Source organism: Triturus cristatus, chromosome 1_2, assembly GCF_964204655.1.
Source record: "Triturus cristatus chromosome 1_2, aTriCri1.1, whole genome shotgun sequence".
Taxonomy (NCBI): domain Eukaryota; kingdom Metazoa; phylum Chordata; class Amphibia; order Caudata; family Salamandridae; genus Triturus; species Triturus cristatus.
Genome location: NC_140580.1, coordinates 225,779,047 through 225,797,642, shown reverse-complemented (window position 1 = coordinate 225,797,642; position 18,596 = coordinate 225,779,047). Strand labels below are relative to the sequence as shown.

At 43.1% G+C, this 18,596-nt stretch overlaps 1 protein-coding gene across 4 annotated transcripts in view; it reads right to left on the bottom strand.

The window, feature by feature from the left end:
- Window positions 1–18,216, bottom strand: part of ZSWIM8 (zinc finger SWIM-type containing 8) — a 2,297,361-nt gene extending 2,279,145 nt beyond the window's left edge. For 2 of the 4 annotated variants that reach the window (XM_085603517.1, XM_085603518.1), the window contains exon 1: window positions 17,395–18,216. In XM_085603517.1, coding sequence (XP_085459643.1) covers window positions 17,395–17,572 — 178 coding nt within the window. In that variant the 5' untranslated portion in view covers window positions 17,573–18,216. The remainder of the gene's footprint in view (window positions 1–17,394) is intronic. The other 2 variants (XM_085603514.1, XM_085603515.1) reach the window with 1 other exon arrangement.
- Window positions 18,217–18,596: the final 380 nt, after the last annotated feature.

Here is an 18,596-nt window from a genome sequence, read left to right as displayed (position 1 = left end):
TTTTCAAAGAAAATGTGAATAATGGTGACAGCCCATCATAGACAACAGACACTTGCAAGAGTCTGAAAACAGAATGTACTAATTGCAAGAAAATTTCACCTAGTGGACCTAAAGCTGCGCTCTGAATGAGTGACGAGGAGACATGAGTAGAAAGTGTTAGGGAGCGGCCTCAGGTAGAGAGGTGACTCCTGTATTTGACTAGCACATAGGAACACACTTCAGGATAATGTGATTTCTGATGGCAGTTTGGGAGGGGATACACTCAGGTGACTATGCACTTATATCTACCAAATATGTGATGTAGTGAGCTTGTAAAGTACCTCTCCAGTGATCTAAGATGCACTATTTTAGGAAATAATGATTGAGACACAGGAGTTAGAAACGTATAAACAGAATATGCAGAAAACAACTGTTTTGAATGAGCAGCTGTACAGTATGAAAAGTTGAGTACAACTTTTTTTAAATGTGAGAAAGAGGCCTTGAACCTCAGAGCAATGTTGATAGAGTTGTTTCCGTTCCATGCATATTAATGAACACCGATAATAACTATAGATTCTTGGGGAAAGTAAATCAAAGGCTAATCTGTGGGTACAACTGATCTGAGCAGTAAGAACATCTTGTTAGGACCTCACGATGATTAATTTTGCATATTTCACTGTACAGGTTCAGGAAAGCCATAAAGACCTGGCTCTTCACATGTGATGATCAGAATACTCTGACATCAGAAAACCATAGTATGGTCAATGTTAACAAAACCCAAACACCATGCACCTGACGAATCAAATTCATCTGATAAAATGACAAAAGCTGTTTGGACACATTTCTTCCTCCTATGTTGCTGACCCTGAACAGACCCTGCTTAGTATGTACTTAACAGCTGAGCCTGAGGCTGCTTCAGGAGTATTACCTCGCGTAGCAGACACTACTTCATTTCTTCTATACCTCTCAGCCAGAAGACTCTTCTTTATTTCTCCTCTTGCTCCTACCTTGCAATGAGTGGGTGCACCCAGTCACTGCCACCTTTTCCTTCTGCCGCTTAGAGATTCACAAAGTAGATATTGCAGTTCCTAAACATTTTTGAGAAGATTTTTTTTTAATCAAATACCATAATCCCAGTGAAATCTCATTGCACTTTAGCGAAACATTGTAGATGCAGACAATGTTTCCTTATGTAAACTAGAAAAATTAGCAAGGGTCGCTTGCATTTAGGAAGAGTTTGGGGTTTACATGGAGGGGTGAAAAGAGTAACATAAGGCAGTCTGATTCACTCTTGCACTGTCAGGGCAGCATACTACCAAGTGCTATGTCTCTCACCCTTGCAGGTAGCGGGTGGCAATCTGGCCAGGGTGTGAGCCGTGACCCGAATAGGGCTCCCCAGACTGGGCTTGATCACATTTGAGAGCATGAGAGGAGCTTGGGTTGGGAACACCAACTCAAAGTTTTGGCTTGCTTTGCCCTAGCAGGTTTTGGCAGAATCTATGCCTTGCTTGCTCTTTATTTCTCATTCAGGGGCAGTATTTGGTCAGAGGTAGGGACTGTCCTTGTCATAAAAAAAATGGTGAATGACTACTTTTTGTTTCATCTCTTCCCATCTCCGCCCTATTGCAATTTGTTACTTATTGGACAGAGCTTCTGCCTGGCCAACCTCGTCATTTGGATTTAAGTCTTCTTTGATTACCCCCACCTTTCTTTGGTGTACATGCACAAAACTTCCAGCTACCGCTATGACTTGCCTTTTGCTGTGTAGCTGCCAGTGTGTATTAGTCCTCAGAGTTATAATTTGTGCATCCATCTCTCTCATACCCTAGCCCATGTGCGCTCACAAACATTGGCCCAGGGGCCACAAAGTACGGTCTGTAGTGTGACTGAGGGCCACACTGGTGCGAAAAGGGTGGCGGTAGCGGGTCTGGGTGGGTCAGGGATTGTGCAGTGAGGTCTAAAAATATGTTAAATAAACAGGCAAGCATTTATTTGCAGGTTAATAAATGCTTGCCTGTTTATTAAAAAAAAAAACTCCTAAATATTAGTGCTCAGCAACTGAACAGCAGCTCATGTTGCTGTTCACCGGGGGCCGTATGTAAAGGTCAAGAGGGCCGCAAGAGGCCCCTGGGCCGTACTATGAGTATCACTGCCCTAGCCCATCACACCGCCAGGCATTGTGTCCCATAACACTATAATTGCACCCCAGTAGTCATCACACACAACTTGAGAACACTTCCCACGTAATCTTAAAGCAAAAACAAAATTCTTCCAATCACACACCCTACACTACACTGTGTACTTTTCTATCTGGGTGGGCGAGTACCTCGGAGGCCCACATTGGGATAGTAGGCACAATGCCTGTTATTGATTGGAAAGTCAAATTTTTCACACTCACTAACACTTGAAGATAGATGAACCAGGATACAGCAATCAGGGGAGTGGGGCCTGCAACCTAAAAGACCAATCAAGAGTTGTGTGATGCCAGAAAGAGGAGACTACTTGGCATCCAAGAGTTTTGGAACATAGAGAGCATTTGGAAATATAGTTAATTCATGTCTTTATAATGATTTCAAGGCAGGTATTATGGGGGCGGTCTGTTAACAATGCAGAGACTCTCAAATCAAATGGATGGCATCTAATGAAGGGAATAAAGGCCTATGGTAATGGGGTATTTTCATGGCCTCGCCACTGTGGTCCAGGTCATATGAAGTCAACTCAAGTACTTTTTGGGGAGACCTAACTTGGCAGCATTGCCATACATAAAATCCTGCAACTCTGCGTCACCTAATACATTGCTTTTTAGGGTTTTGCATTCACAAAGAGTACTACTTTGCTTAGTGTTATACCATGCAATATCAAAACCAGGCTAGTACATGTGACTCGTGTTTACAAATCTGGACTTCAATGCAGAATTGCTATAACGGTTCCTGCGAGTTCACAAACAAATTATAGTCCTGTAGCTCAGCAGCCAGGGCTATGCTGCAGAATCAATCTTTGCAAACCCTCCTAATCCCGCACAACACAGTCAAGTCTCATACAAACAGCACATCCATTCCCGTGGTGGGATCTCTTTGGGGGACTAGCGCCTGCGCACACTGAGCTCATGAGCGGAACTGTCTCTTCAGAGGGTGTAAGTAAGGTGAACCTCTCTTCCAAGTATCAATTCACTTTAATAACAATAGAAATGGTAGGTTGTTTTATGTGGCACGTCATACCGCACTTCTGCCATTTCTAAGCGCTGTACAGCACAGGGCTTTAATTGAAGTACACGTGTATTTCAGACATCTCACAGTCGCAATAGACCTCACGCTCCATTCACTTCAGCAGCCACGGCAGTATTATATAGCGGGAACTGGACCCGAAGGTATTGAAGCTATATGTGAGGGGGGGCCACAGGCGGCCAATTGTACCCACGCGTAAACAACACAGAAAATGCAATATATGCGCAGTCAGCCATTCCTTTGAAATTAAGTGCCAAACAGCGTTTCACGCACACAACACGTGTGAGGGCTCTATATCGATGATACAATGCAAGAGGGTGATGCACACTCTCTGAGCAGGAAAGGGGTAGCGACTCTGGAACACAGACTGTAACTTCCAACTTGCTGAGCAACCAATTCACGCTTTCATTTGAAACAAGCATTTGCAATGCAATAGGTCTCGCATTTACGCGAGTTTGAGCTATTGACATTGCAAATAACAATGCCTTTTATTTTTGTTTTCGTTTTTAAAACATAAATAAAAGGGGTTGTCATTTACAATGCGAATAGCTTAAACTCGCATAAATGCGAGACCTATTGCATTGCAAATGATCTGAGCTGCAGAATCAAAGGACAATGGAAAGTATTGCATGACTTTATTAAGCTTCTGAAATGTAGAGCAGTATACAATTTCTGAAGAAAAATGGAAAAAGCAATAATAAAAGCAAAGCGTTCCATAAACACCGGTAAAACACTGTTTCCGTTGTTTTTTATGGCGCGAAAATGAGTAACCACTGAAAATCACTGTTTTTTTGAGGTATTGAAATCACTGGAAAACACTGAAAAAACACCACCAGAATTTCCCAAAAATAGAAACTGAAAACAGGAAAGCCTAACTATATTCCATGACTTTTCAAGATGATGGATGCAATACGCTCCTCGATCCACTTTGACTGTATTCCGTGACTTTCCAGGCAGTCTTGACTTTTCAAGATGGAGGACTAGACATGCTTCCTGATCTGCTGTCTTGTTTCCATTTCTATTACTTTAGCAAGGCAAGCCAGGACCTCGCCAAAGCATGACTGTTGATCTTCACGAACACCAACTATTAAAATTTCAGCAGTTCGAAGAGGACACCAACAAAGACAGACACTTGTGAGATGGATACCTATACAATTGAGGTAAGACCCCACTATACTCAGGAAGACCTGTATTTTACCTTTGCCCCTCTATGTGGCCGGTGCAAATACAAGCGTATTGACAGCTCCCTTCAGGTTGTTTGGGGGGGGGGGGAGGGGGGGGGGGGTGGTTTAGAGTTTTATATAGCGCAAACTAGACCCGAGACATTGGTTATCACAGCGCTTTACATGAGAACCAGTTTTTTTACAGATGGACACATTAATTTTTGTTGGGCACGGGCAGATTAAGTGATTTACCCAGAATCACAGGATGTGGAGCATCCCAGCCTAGACTCGAACCCGATACCCGAGCCTCAAGGTCGACCACTCTAGCCGAAAGGCTACATCCTCTTTCATACATTTGTCAAGGGGTGATAGTCTATTTTAGACATTGCTAGCCCTTTAATTTGAGCTATGGATAGAGCGTTTGATTCACACACTTATTTTTTTTTTTTTTTTTTAAACAAACTTTATTAGGTCACAGAACACAATGCAGTCAATCCCCGTTGATTCACACACTTATATAAGTAGACAAATACTTCAACAGTAAAGTAGGTTCCATCCACACCGGTCCATATAATGCACTAAAAAATCCTGATATAAGGTAGAAATATAAAATGAACGTTTTATTTTTTGGGGTATTTCCTGTACAGGAAACTATGAATATATCAAATACAGGGCACGATAGGACACTTGTACTAGCAGAGGAACAATCCATGAAGCACGATTTGCCTTCGAGCTATACATATTCTACACTATAAACTCAAGTATAGTGCTTTAGGGTCTCACTCCCCTAAGTCAATAAATAGTCTAATACCTTGTGGACAAGAGTGTAAGATAGTACTCTATCAGTAACACAATGATAAAAAGAAAAACCTATTTTCTTTGTATCTCTTTTTATCTCTAGCCCTTGATACTAAAACACTACGACCTGCCTACGGTCAATGGACTCTGCTGTGAGGCTCAGTAGAAATATTAAGAAACTCCCAAGTAAGGTGTAGCTATACATCTGAAAAAAAGACGGATGTAATTCACTTTGTAAACCTTCTTAACACATGTATTATTACACTCCTAAGGTCTCCCCTCATGTAACTTTCCACTCCCAATTCCAGCATGAGATAATAGATGGTTATAAACTTTAGGACTCTTTCTGTTTTCCTATGGAACATAAGTTTTTACAAATCTAGTATGTTGTACAGTACAACAAAGTTCCATTTGCTCTCTGTCCACTTGGTGATGGTTTTTCACGTGGAGATAATGGAGATTTTCTTCATTGAATAATTTATGTTTGAGGCTAATCTACATCCAATTTCTATGCTTTTTCAGATACCCCTTATCAATTCTGAGTAGTTACCCTTTGTAGTCCTGAAGAAGGTGGGCGTAGAATACATTTTCCACTGAAACATACGTAGACCTGAGCAACAATATCCCAACCAACATAGCACCAAAAGTAAAGTTTAGCTTTCTGTTTTTTGGACTGAGATTGTTATTTTAGTTTGGGAAAGATGTGAATAAATATTTAGATTGTGTGAGTGCATATGCATGAGGAGAGAGTGGAGGTGAGCTGGGGTATGAAAACAATATGATATATTAAAGTAGTGCATTTGTGGTGTTATAATATATTCTGCCTTGTGTTTTTGAGGTACACACATTTGCATGATAGTTTTCTTCATTTCCTATTTGGAAACAAACTAAAATATGTTATCAATATATTGGATCAAACTGTATAGGTAAATAGGTGTATTGTATGTACTTAAATCATGCGTTTTTTTATGGATTAATCAAAAGGAGTACATTGTATAGCACTGTATATATTTTATTTATTTCATCATATTGTTTTAAGGACAATTTAACAGTAGAAAACAATTTATAAAATGATTATAAATCAAAAAAATTAACATCTAAATGAAAATTAAAAATAAATTAATAAAGAACAACATGAGAATTATACAAGGTGGACTTTAATTATATTTAACCAGTCGTGAGCAAACTGCAGCCCGGGTAGAAGCAATACAGGTCAGGTATGACTTTTCTTCTATAGTTCTTGGTAGGTCTTCTATCAACCTCCAGCCAGGCAACCTTCCCGTGCCTGTTGCATTACAGGGCCCTTCAGAGACTCAAGAATTTTCACCGTCACGAAGGTCTCCAGTATTCAAAGCAAATTCCTCTGACATAGAAGGTCAAGGTGCAGATGCGATGGTGGCTGGCCCACATGAAAGAGGGGTGTCACGACGTACCTGAAAATCGCATGACTACATTAGACGAGGACGAACAATTTCCCACTTATGTGTCACCTATCCTCTGTTTACAGTCACCACCTGGCCCAGGAGTGCAAGAGCAACGAGCGCCTTTAAGGAAGTCGATGTCCTGGATCCAGGTCTGACCCCCGTGGCTTGAACATACATGCACCAATTGGAACCTCTACGGAGACCGCCACTTCCCTAATAGGCGGCCTGTCCCTGACTGGAGGCGGCATCGACTGGAGACAGGACGGAGACTCTAGAACTGAGGCCCACGGAACTGACGTGAACAACCCTGCGAACAGAGAGACCGTCAGAAACCGAAGAGAAGACTGGCTGCCGCCCACCTACGGACCAAGAGCCCCTGAGGCAAAGCCAAGAAGGGAGCCGGACCCCGTCCAGCACTACGAGCTGTCCCACCATGCTCCAGGAGGAGCGTGGCCCGCTGAGGTACGTGCTTGTTCAGCAGTCTGTTCAAAAGGGGCACGGGAGGCAGTAGCATACCTCCAATTAAGAGGGGAGATTAGCCCAAACTTGCAGAGCACAGGGTGGGTAGCTATTCATATAACTCTGCCTGATAAATAGGCTGACCCCGCACAAACCCCTGCACGTAGCGCAACACTGGTGGCGGGCGATTTGTGTTAACCTCCCTTCACTACCTAACTCCCTTTTAAGATTCCACATCAGGATACAATCCTCATGAGATACCCTTTTTCTTTCCCCCGGGGGACGCCCCTGACGGAGTATAAGATGGGACCAACCCCGAGAACCTCTGAAGCAAGACCAAGAAGGAGACAGAGTATATCTTTGTGCCAGAATAAACAATAAACCAAGCCCAAACCCTAAATATCTCTGCTGTCGTTTCTCACATGCCAGAAGGGGAATGGCAGAGCCATTTTCAATCCGACCAGGTTATTATAATAGAATCCAATGCCAGTTAGTCCAGCTGGGTGCAAAATTTGAGGAGTCATTCACTGGAGGAAAGTGGTCAGTAGCAGAACAAAAGTTGCACATCAACTGCCTTGAATTAATGGCAGTATTTTTCGCAGTCCAGTGTAGGAACAAAGAAAAGGTGAAGTGCTGAGTCCTACTAAAATGGACAATGTACCAGCAGTCCGAAACATCAATTCGCTGGGCGGGGCCCGATCGAAGATCCTGTCAGAACTGGCTGAGGAGTTCTGGACCTATTGCCTCTCCAACAACATATCAGTCATGGTAGAGTACCTCCCAGGGGTATCCAATGAAGTGACACATTAGTGTTTGCAGGAATGGTTGGACATGAGCCTTTGGCATCTGGATCCACAGCTATTCAAGTTACTCAACATCTGGTGGGGCCCGTTCACAGTGGACCTTTATGCCTCTTGCCTGGACTACCAGGTGGGACGGTACTTCAGTTGGGCGTCAGAACCTCAGGGGGGGCAACGGGTGCATTCCTGCAGGATTGGTCGGGGGACTGCCTTTCCCCCGTTTGTGAGGATAATGAGCTTGTCAACTCAAGTGCAGAGGCAGCAGGCAAAGCTAGTCCTCAACAAGCCATTTTGTAGGATGCAAGTGGGGTTTCCAGTTATTCTGAAACTTTCTTGGGAGTCTCCAATCCTTCTACCACCATGCTACTGATCTCCTGCGGGATCCTCTAGGGAATCCTCACCCATTAATCCTCCAAGGCCGTCTACCTCTGATGGCATGGCAGATTACTTGGAAAGAGGGAGAATCCCAGGAGTTTCAGCAGATGCTGAGAGGATAATGGCCATGGCATGGATGGACAGTACCGTCAAGAAATACAAATTAGCATGGTCAAGGTGGGTTCATTGGTGTGTACAAACAGGTAAAGATCCCTTTGGGTCCGACGCTGTTCAAGTCAGGAATATCTTGGCCTCTCTGGCATCTCAGGGCATGGCCTAGAAGATGGTGAATACCTTCAGGCCGGCTATTTGAGCAGGACATGCCTTAATACAACGACACCAGGTAGGTGAGCATCTCTCAGTATGCAAGCTCATGAGGGCATTCGTCTGGCTTTACACCAAGAGCCCAGATATTCCACTTTAAGGGATGTAAAATAGACCCTAAATGATCTTGTGATATTTAAGAAAAAGGCAGCTCTAAAATAAAACATTTGTCTGGATCATACAATTTAAACTGATGTGCAGGTCAAGTACATTACAGTTAGGGCAAGTAGATTATTCAAGTAATAAGTGTTGCAGGTAGAGTAACTTTTTTATGAGGCCTGCTTTCTAACTCCCACATTTAAATTGATTGTAGCATTGCAAACTCCACAGTGATGCCTTGAGATTAAAATCATCTTCCTGCCTAAGCACCATTCTACTGGTACCTTTTGACATTTAACATCTTCAGTGGGGTCAACAAAATCAGACCCCACCTTTTAGCGATTTCACAAATCGCTAATAAGGCATTTAATTGTTAAAGGGCCACAGCGCCCGCAATTTCCTCCTTATTGGCCACAATAAAAAGTGACTGTCTCCCATTGGAATTTCTTTTTCTTTCATTGTGTTTTTGAAAATGTTGTGTGGTTACTATTTCTGCACGCCACATATAATAAAGTGTGTGTGCATGTCTCGAGGTTAGTCTGGAAGCATTTTCAAGTAAAACAAATTAAGAAAGCAATTAAAGATAAGCATTGGCAATGACTAGAGGTCTGGCACTGTCCACCAGCGTTTTGGATTTGTAATTGCTTGTTAAGTTTTGTCACGGGTGTTGCAAATCTTTATTGTTAGGGAAGCTGCTTGGCCCCTAACAGTAAAAAAATGGCTTAAAGCTAAAATATTATTTGTCTCAATAACCACACTGATATAGTAGTCCCTGAAACATAAGAAAACTACTTTATGTGGCGATGTGGTGCTCCTTGGAAAAAGGCAGAATGCTATCACTCACAGTAAAGTTAGCTAATGGGAAAAGTGGTCTGACCACTGCCCCACGCTATTTGCTGTAGTGAGTACAACGTGAAAACACAATAACAGACAAATGGATGAAGAGGGCTGGATGAAAGCCACTATAAGTAAGTATGCTATACATATAAGTTTATTTCAATTAAAATGTCTTGGCTAACAACAGACCTAACAAAAAATGAAACTTACATCACTGAGAGACTGTAGGAAGCTGGCTCTGCATATTTCTGTACCAAAGTGAGGTATAGTGTGCACAGAGACCAGTGGAACCCCAAAGGTAGGCAGAGGTAAAAGTAGATAGCACCTTACTCTCTATTTGTAGTAGTGTGGTCGAGCAGTAAGGCTGTATCAGAGGGTAGTGTTAAGCATTTTTTGTATACACTCAATTAGCAAATGATATCACACACTCAAAGACTGAACTTCAGACCAAGTGGTTTTGTATACATGTATTATTTTAGTTATTTTATTTTCTAGAACCAAGCAAGCCTGGCACAGGTAAGCAATAAATAATGTACAGAAGTAGTGCAGATTGTCAATAGTTTGAATTGCATATGCACTTTGATTTGGTTACAGTAGAGATACTTGTAATGCAATGCTTTTGATATACTGTACACATTTTGTATAGGCTTTTTAGTAGAATGTCAAGTAGATTACTTTGCAGATTACTTCTCTTACACAGTGCAGTATACCTATATACTACACTGGGACAATTCCTGTAAACAGGTAAGTAAAATCGTTTTTGTTATTTAGTTACAGTTTTAAACGTCTTCATAGATTTTCCAACTCCACACTTAGAAACTTTTCATAGAAAAACAGTCAATGTTATCTATCCTATGGAGGAAAATAGTGTTATCGGTTAACTGGTAAGTACTTTGTTGTGGGAGCTGGTATTCTGAGATTAGACTCAGGGGTCCCCCAGGGTCAAGGAAGCACTCTTGTTACACCCTCAGCGGCAATGTTATCCAATCGGGATAGGGGCCTCCGGTTGGTGGCTGCTGACGAGCAGGCCAGTGGGTTGTGGGAGCAAAGGTCCTGGACTTAAGCTCAGGGCAAATGGGGGGGCTGCAGAGTGCTGTTTCAGCGTCAGAAGCCCTGCATCTTTCAATGGGGAGTCTCCAGTTTGCAAACACACTGCAGGCTCAGGGACGAAGGTTTTCTGGGTGCGACCACCACTTGGAGAGGTACGTTGGGGGTAGACACCGTCAGTTGGGCCACCCAAGGCAGTGGGGCATCAGGTGCAGGGGTGCCTTTTAGGGTCGGATCTTCTTACCAGCTCCTGGTCGTGGTTGGGAGGACCTTCCAGTTTGAGGCTGAAGGCATTGGCTTGAGGCAGGCCACGGGTCGCCGGATCTCAGGTCGGGATTGCCAGGGAGACCTCCTCTTGGTGTTGGGCCACTCGAACTCGGGTCGTGGGTGTCGAGTGCAGACTCGCTGACTTTGGTGGACCTGGAGTCTGTTGTTGAAAAAATCTGGTGTTAACAGGAGACAGTCTTTTCTTTTGAAGGCAGGGCAGGTCCTCGGGGTTCTTGAGGCTGCTGGCTGCAGAACACACCGGAGTTTCGCTTCTGCAGGTTCGAGGTGGGGACAGCCGGTAGGGCTGGGGCCAAGTCAGTTGGCGTCATCCTCTTGTTAGCTTCGGCACAGCTGTTCGGTCCTTCTTTTTTTATTCTGGTTTATTGTCTGAGGAAGCAAGGTTCAGGGGTGTCCCTAAATACTAAATTTAGGGGTGTTACAAGTAGGTAAAAAGGTTGGGACCAATGGGTCCCTTCCTTGGGGTGGGTACACCCCCTATTTTGCTACCCTCCAGTGGGAGGGGTCAGAATATGGAATTCCTATAGCATGACGCCCAGGACATATTGTATGGGGTCAAGGGCAACAAGTTGTCATGTGTATTTTGTCCTTGGGACAAGTAGGCCCAACCCCCTACAGCACAAACCTTATGGCTCCCAGTATACAGTACCACATCATAGAATCAGGGAAAGGCATAGACTGCAGTTAAGGTAATATTTGAGTCCATGTGTTAATGCTGTTCAAACTTGTATTTATGGTTCATTAATTGAAAGCCTTTATTATTAGGGTGGGCGCTCTAAGTAAATGTTGTAAGCTCAGACTGCACTACTAACAGTTGTTCCAGAATAAAAACATGTCACACATTTTCAATTTTTAGCAATATGTGGTTATATATACTGCTCCCAGAGTGCTCTCTGATTAGATGAAAATATTTGCAGAAGCATGAAAGCAAGATTGATGATTCTTTGCTTTCAACATAAAATGTTCACAAAAAAATGCAAAAACATTTCGCTATACCACTGTAAAATTTTAGGCACCATTTCTTTGCAACATCATTTAGTAAAATGTGTTGATGTATGCTAGTTTTTCCCAAAAATATTTATAATGGAAAATCAGTGTAACCATTTTTAATAAGATTACAGGAAACACAAAAAATAAACAAGCATTGGTAAAGCCAGTAGGTCTGAAATTGTTGGTCAGCCTTTTGGTTTTGTCAATGTGTGACTTGTTTTGGCATGGTATTTGTAAAACCTTATTGGTGTGGAAGTTGCCGGGCCCTATCCTTTAAAACAAACACTGGCAAAAATTGTTTTGGTGTCCAAAAGCACACATTGCCACAGTAGCTCCTGGCACTGAACAAAACGACTGTGTTGATATGCTCCTTGTGAAAGAACAGAATGCTGTCCACTCACAGTGAAGCTAGTCGATAGAGACAGAATTTTAATAAAACACAAAAACCTAATTAGAGGCCCAATTATTAAATAAAGTCTCAAAAGTGCACCCATGTCCTTGCATTAAGTGCAGATATACTACTTTTGTGAATTTACAAGACTTTAAAAAAGTAGGCCAAGAAATATTACTCTTAGAAAATATTTGTGAACTGCATTTCAGCACGAACAAATATCCAGATTTGCTCATGCGAAAATCTGAGTGTTTGCAGGCACACTTTCCCTCCAACTACTTTTTCCCAATCCTGTAAAAAGTCTTCCATTGTCAGGCGGCAACAAAGTATGGCAACAAATGAGAGAAGAGTTAGTGAAAGCCCTTAAAACATGCAAGCTAGCAGGTTTTATACAAACTCAAAAGGGTATTCCAACCTGGGAACTGTTGCTTACCACTACCTTCGGCACCAGTATGTAGATCTGCGGAACTGTGGCAACATAAGGGAATTGCTAGTATTCAAACCCTACTATGGAATGAGCCCTGGCATAATCAGAGAGGATATTTCAGAGCTCATATATATATATATATATATATATATATATATATATATATATATATATATATATATATATATAATAATGAGATTGCTGCCACAATTTGTCGCTGCACTAAATGGCAGAAAAGGGACAAGTGGATTTTGTTACTGGACAAGTAGATTTATGAAGCAACCTGCCCCATGGACAAGTAGATATTTTATTAAATTCCACACCCTGGGGGGGGGGCATAAGTCTTTCCCTGGTTGGCCGAGTCCCCCCATCTGCAAGATGGCGGCAACTGAGAGTTGTGCTACACCTCGCTTCCCCCACCTAAGGGGTGGAATTGGCAGAGGTGGGCACAACTCTCTTTCTCACTTGTTTTTCCCACCAGTTCTCCTGCCCAAAGTGGGGGGTCAGAACCAGTGGGGACCAGTTACTGAAAGCAGCAAGTGGCCTGGGGAAGCTCACATAGGCGGCAAGCCTTTGAAGCTTCCCCTACGTGGACCCTGCCCATCCTGCGGGAGGAGGCTTGGCACCTCGTCCCAGGATGTGCATTGTTTCAGGCCCCCGAGAGCAGCAGGCTGTTGACCCAGGGGTCCAGAAACAGGTCTGGTGGTGGCAGCTGAAAACAGCCACTCAGCCTGGACACTAGCGGTAGGTCGTTTTTCAGGGGGCATCTCTAAGATGCCCTCTATGTGCATTTTTCATTAAATCCCACCCTGGCATCAGTGTAGGTTTAATGTGCTGAGAAGTTTGATACCAAACTTCTCCATTTTCACTGTAGCCATTATAGTGCTGTGGAGTTTATAATGACAAACTACCAGCGCCATATTCTCTTAATGGCAGCACTGCACTTACAATGTCTAAGAATGGACTTAAGACACTGTAGGGGTACAGGGCTCATGCACCTGCACCTGCACCTTCACCACTGGTATAGTGCACCCAGCTAGAGGAGTGACTGATTTATGCCAGGGCAGAGGGTTGTAGGCTTGGCACACAGGGATCAGTGCCATGTCGACTCTTCACTTTGTTCTGCACCAAAACACGCAGCCTACAAAGGCAGTGTGTGAGTGTAATGGTACAGGGCCTCTATGGGTGGCACAATGGGTGCTGCAGCCCTTAAAGGTCTTCCCTGGTCACAGTGCCCTGGGTACCAGTGGTACCATTTACCTGGGGCTGACCTGAGGTCAGAGATGCCAATTGGGTTTTGATTTCACTGCAGTTTTAGGGAAAGAACATAGGTCCTGGGTACCTGATTGGCAGGAGCACAGGGCACACTCAGTCAAAGCACATCAGCAGTTCAGCGAAAAGTGGGTGCAACCATGCAGAAAGAGGGCACTTCCTCACAGAGACAGTTTACTATTTATTTTCTGCAGTGAATTGCAATGCCCGTTCCCCCTCCTGTGCATGAATAAATTAAGGTACGCCAATAGAGGAGTCCATGGAAGTACACAGAATGATCAGCAAATAAGTTATTATTGGTCGCCTACTGCCACCATCCCTCCTGCAGCAATACCTTTAGAAAAAGTCAAGGAGAAAGAATGCCAAGCATGTTTCCTTCTATTATCTGTGTAGTATAATCACGTAACGAGACGAAATAAGCTATGAAAATATAAAACAACCAATCATAAATCTTTTGTCCTAAACATATCCATTCAAGTTGTCTTATAAACATAAGATCAAAGGACATTTGTATCACTAACATACTAGTCCTTTCTGGGATGCATATTTGTTGGTCATGTAAACAAGTTCCAATAGTTTTGGGATGTTTTGAAAAGTATACAGATTTTTTGTAATCATTTTGGTGTATACCCCTACTGATGTGATGTGCGATATTCTTGTTGTTCTGTGATGCATGATAGTTGTATTGGTTTTAAGGCTATTTCTTTTACTTCCGTTTGGGAGGCATATCGTAATTGTTAACACTACTTAGGATCTGATAAAAACACTGTTCATCTACTAAATGAAGTACCCTAATAAAAATGACTTAAGCTGCCACAGAATGGAGACTTCAACTGCCAGAATGCAGTGGGTTGATATAGTGAACGGAAAGTGCTAGAAAATGGTGCACCTGGTCCATAAATATGCAGGTTTATAACCAGGTCACAAGTCGAGGGTACACGCAGGTAGAAGGCGTCTACCCACTCTTTTCACAGGGTGAATGCAGTCTACCCTGCCAAGTGATTGGGCCCCATAGAAATCCACTGAGCTTGTCACAGTGTAATTTCAGACACCGGGACACATTCAGCAGCGCCTGCACATTGTCTGCTTTCATTCCGAGCAGCAATGTACAGGTGGGGAGGGGACTTATCAAATCCCTACTGCTTCCATAGCAAAGGCCAAAGTTCAGGGGCCATTATGCATCCTTTTCTTGAAGTATCCTGGCTGGGAGCCTTGCACCTAAATGCGATGAAGGGGAAACAAAGGCTCACAGCTAATCACTTCACAGGTACTTAAAAGAGGCATACTTTTGACTTTCAGTCACTGTATATAAGGGCTATGCATGCACTGTAGGAATGTCAGATGTGTTGGTCTGTCCCGGTATTTTATACAAATAATTTGAATGCAACTATTTGTTTTATTTCTTTTAAAGCAATACTCTTCCCAATGCAAGGTGGCAGAGTGCTTTACATCACGCGTACACATTATACAGTGACAATTCGGTAAATCAATGTGCAGGATGTGTTACATAAGACTGACAATTTATGAACTGCAAGTAATAAAAGTATCTCTGTGTTAAAAGCTGTAACCCACTTCGTCCATTTGCATAAAATAAAAATGTGTCTTCTGTGTTTTACTTTATGGACTTTGCAGGAGACATATTAACCCTCTATGCTACTTTGATTCAAAACTAGAACTAGACAAAAGACAGATCTTTCCAGGAAATACGCTAACATCCAAAGTTATCTTACCATTATTATTATTCCCCGAGATTTATTTGGCACACAAAGATCTATGCAGCAAGTGCATTAACACCAGAAGATATTTAAATGCAGACATTGCAACCAATTAAGCATAACAGATTTAGTGCCATGTCCTGGGCTCACAATGCCACTGGAATCAAGCTATCCTCGCTGAAGAGGGGTGAAGCCCTGAAACCGGTCCTAAGATGCTTGTTTCCGGTCCAGGGAGGACCTGGCTTGGGAGTTCGGGCTGGACTGTTCCCATGAGGCACAGGGTCAAGACTGATTTGCATATGGCCAGGTCTAAACTGGGGTGGCATGGTGAGCAAAAGAATGATGGATTTAACCCAGATCTCTTGACTGGGGGTGAATGATTTGATTTGTTCTGCATTCCGTCCATCATTGTGTGTCTTTTGCTTTCTCGCCCTAAGTGCCCCAGGTATGCCCAGATGTGGGTCCTGGGCTCACTATGCCACTGGAATCAAGCTATCCTGGCTGAAGAGGGGTGAAGCCCTGAAACCGGTCCTAGGATGCTTGTTTCCGTCCAGGGAGGACCTGGCTTGGCAGTTCGGGCTGGACTGTTTCTATGAGGCACAGGGTCAAGACTGATTTGCATATGGCCAGGTCTAAACTGGGGTGGCATGGTGAGCAAAAGAATGATGGATTTAACCCAGATCTCTTGACCGGGGGTGAATGTTTTGATTTGTTCTGCATTCCGTCCATCAATTGTGTGTCTTTTGGTTTCTCCTTGTTGGCAATTTCTTTGTGACAGGTGTTTAAAAAATAAATGCATAAGATGAGGCCAGGATTTTCAGTCGGGGTTGCCTCACTTTATTGACACAACCCAGACGCAAAATCTCATTTGTTGAATATTGTAATGCACTGAAATGTACTCATGATAGACCTGCTAAACATATGTTTGAGGTATTTTGATCTGATGTTACTTCTTGTAAGCGTTACAACAAACAAATGATGGACGGAATGCTGACAATGCAGACATTCTCCCCCAGTCAAGAGATCTGGGTTAAATCCATCGTTCTTTTGCCCACTACGCCACCCCAGTTTAGACATGGCCATAGGTCATGGGTAGTGGTGCCACTTTCTGTGATGCTACATGCGTTGGCATGCTCCACAGTCACGTGCCGTGATGTCACTTGCAGACTGTCTAAATTGGTTAGTGCCCCCACTTTTTTTGTAGGACTTGTGCCCTACTTATAACGATGACAAGAGAAGCTGCTACCATACCCAGGCAGTTTTGAAAAGGGTCTTGAGAAATGTGCAAAGTTTTCAAGCCAGTTGTTGCTCATTGATGAAATGATTCCTAATAATAAATTGGCTTGGATAGTTACAGAAAAGCTGGTGGATTTCAATGCAATCTGCACTTGCAATAAATGCTAGCATTTTTTCGAACGATCCTCCCCTTACGCTGAGAGCACATTGGCGAATTCCCTTTCCCATTCAGTTTCCATATAACAGCACAGAAACGAAAACTCTGAGATTACTTTACTATACTACTAAACGTAAATCACAAGGTGGAACTGTGCAAGAATAAGTGTCAATAACATAACTGAAAAAAACGCAAATGGGCCATCAAAATTTCTTTTTGGGAATGTAACCACCTTACAATCCGTCCCTCTTAAGTCCAGGCTTTTAATTACTAACGCCTGGGCTACCAATGTGGTCTATATTTAATGTAACAGATATACCGCACTTCTGTTTGAGAAGATACGCAAATATGTGCATTCCTGTAAAAAGACCATATAACGAAAACCATCTCACCTTTCATCTTGACAGTGGGCGAATTGGGACCGGCAGATTGTTTTCTCCATCCTCTCCAATTCTGGCACAGGCTTTCTGCCTCGGAGATGAAGGAGCAGAGGGAGTCTTCCTCAAATCGGTCCGAGTCTTCAAAAGAGAACCTTTCCCCGTCCTCCCACTCCGCAAACATAAGTTCCATTACACCCAAAAAACACGAAAAATAGTTTCTTTTTCGTTTTGCCCAGCCAATATAAACCGCAGAAAAGCTGGGCTCTGCCCAAAACGCGCCACTGAAAATTGCACTCTCAGGAATATCTACAAGAGCAGAGTAATTAACTATAGCCGTTTAGACAAAGAGAAAAACAAAATGTTCAAATCCAAGATAGAGGTCCTAAAAATCCTAAAATCTCTAACTCAAAATTAGTATTCAACTTAAATTGTTCTTTTTTCTTCCACCAAAAGACCGGCTTGTCTGTTTTCGGGGAGAAACTAATTTTGACTCACTATTATTGCAAAACTAATTTTTGTTACTGAACAAACGTTTAGGGGGACATATACGTCAACCAAATTTAGACAGCCGGGAGATTGTGGAAGACTCGCCTTCCATGAGCCCATAGAGGAAACTAAAATCAGATATCCTACGCCTTTGCTTCATACTCTTAAACACCTACTTGAAAATGTAAAGGCAGGGTGAACCAGTAGGAAAGCTAGTTTACACTGAGTGACGGGGTCGGGAACGACAATAGACCGGACTGAGTGGCTTGAACCGGCACATTAGAGCCTGCAATTGGTTAGAACTGGGAATGACTCTCCCGGAAGAGAGGGTTCAGAGAAGCCGAAACTGACAGCCGCTCCGGAAGAGACTAGCACAAAAGCGGAGAAAAATACCTCCCCCATCCGCCCTGGAAGCGGCCACCCCGGAAGTGACTGGCCAACAGTAAGTAGGCCGTTATTCCGGGAAGCTTGGGCAAGAACTTCAACTAAACTTGTTTTTGGAGTCGTAGTGATGGCAGAGAGATGTTCCCGTACCGGCAGCTTGTGCGATAGACAAGATAGCTGTTAAAGTGTCAGCCGGGCAGGTGTGTGAGTGACGAGTGCAGCGCGGAACCGAGAACTTCCTCAAATTTGGGACTTTGGTTGTAGTAGTATATTTGATAAGGATTGCAGTTTTACAAGCACTCTTCGCATTGGTTCTTTCACCCAGCTGGCTAAAAATCACTGAT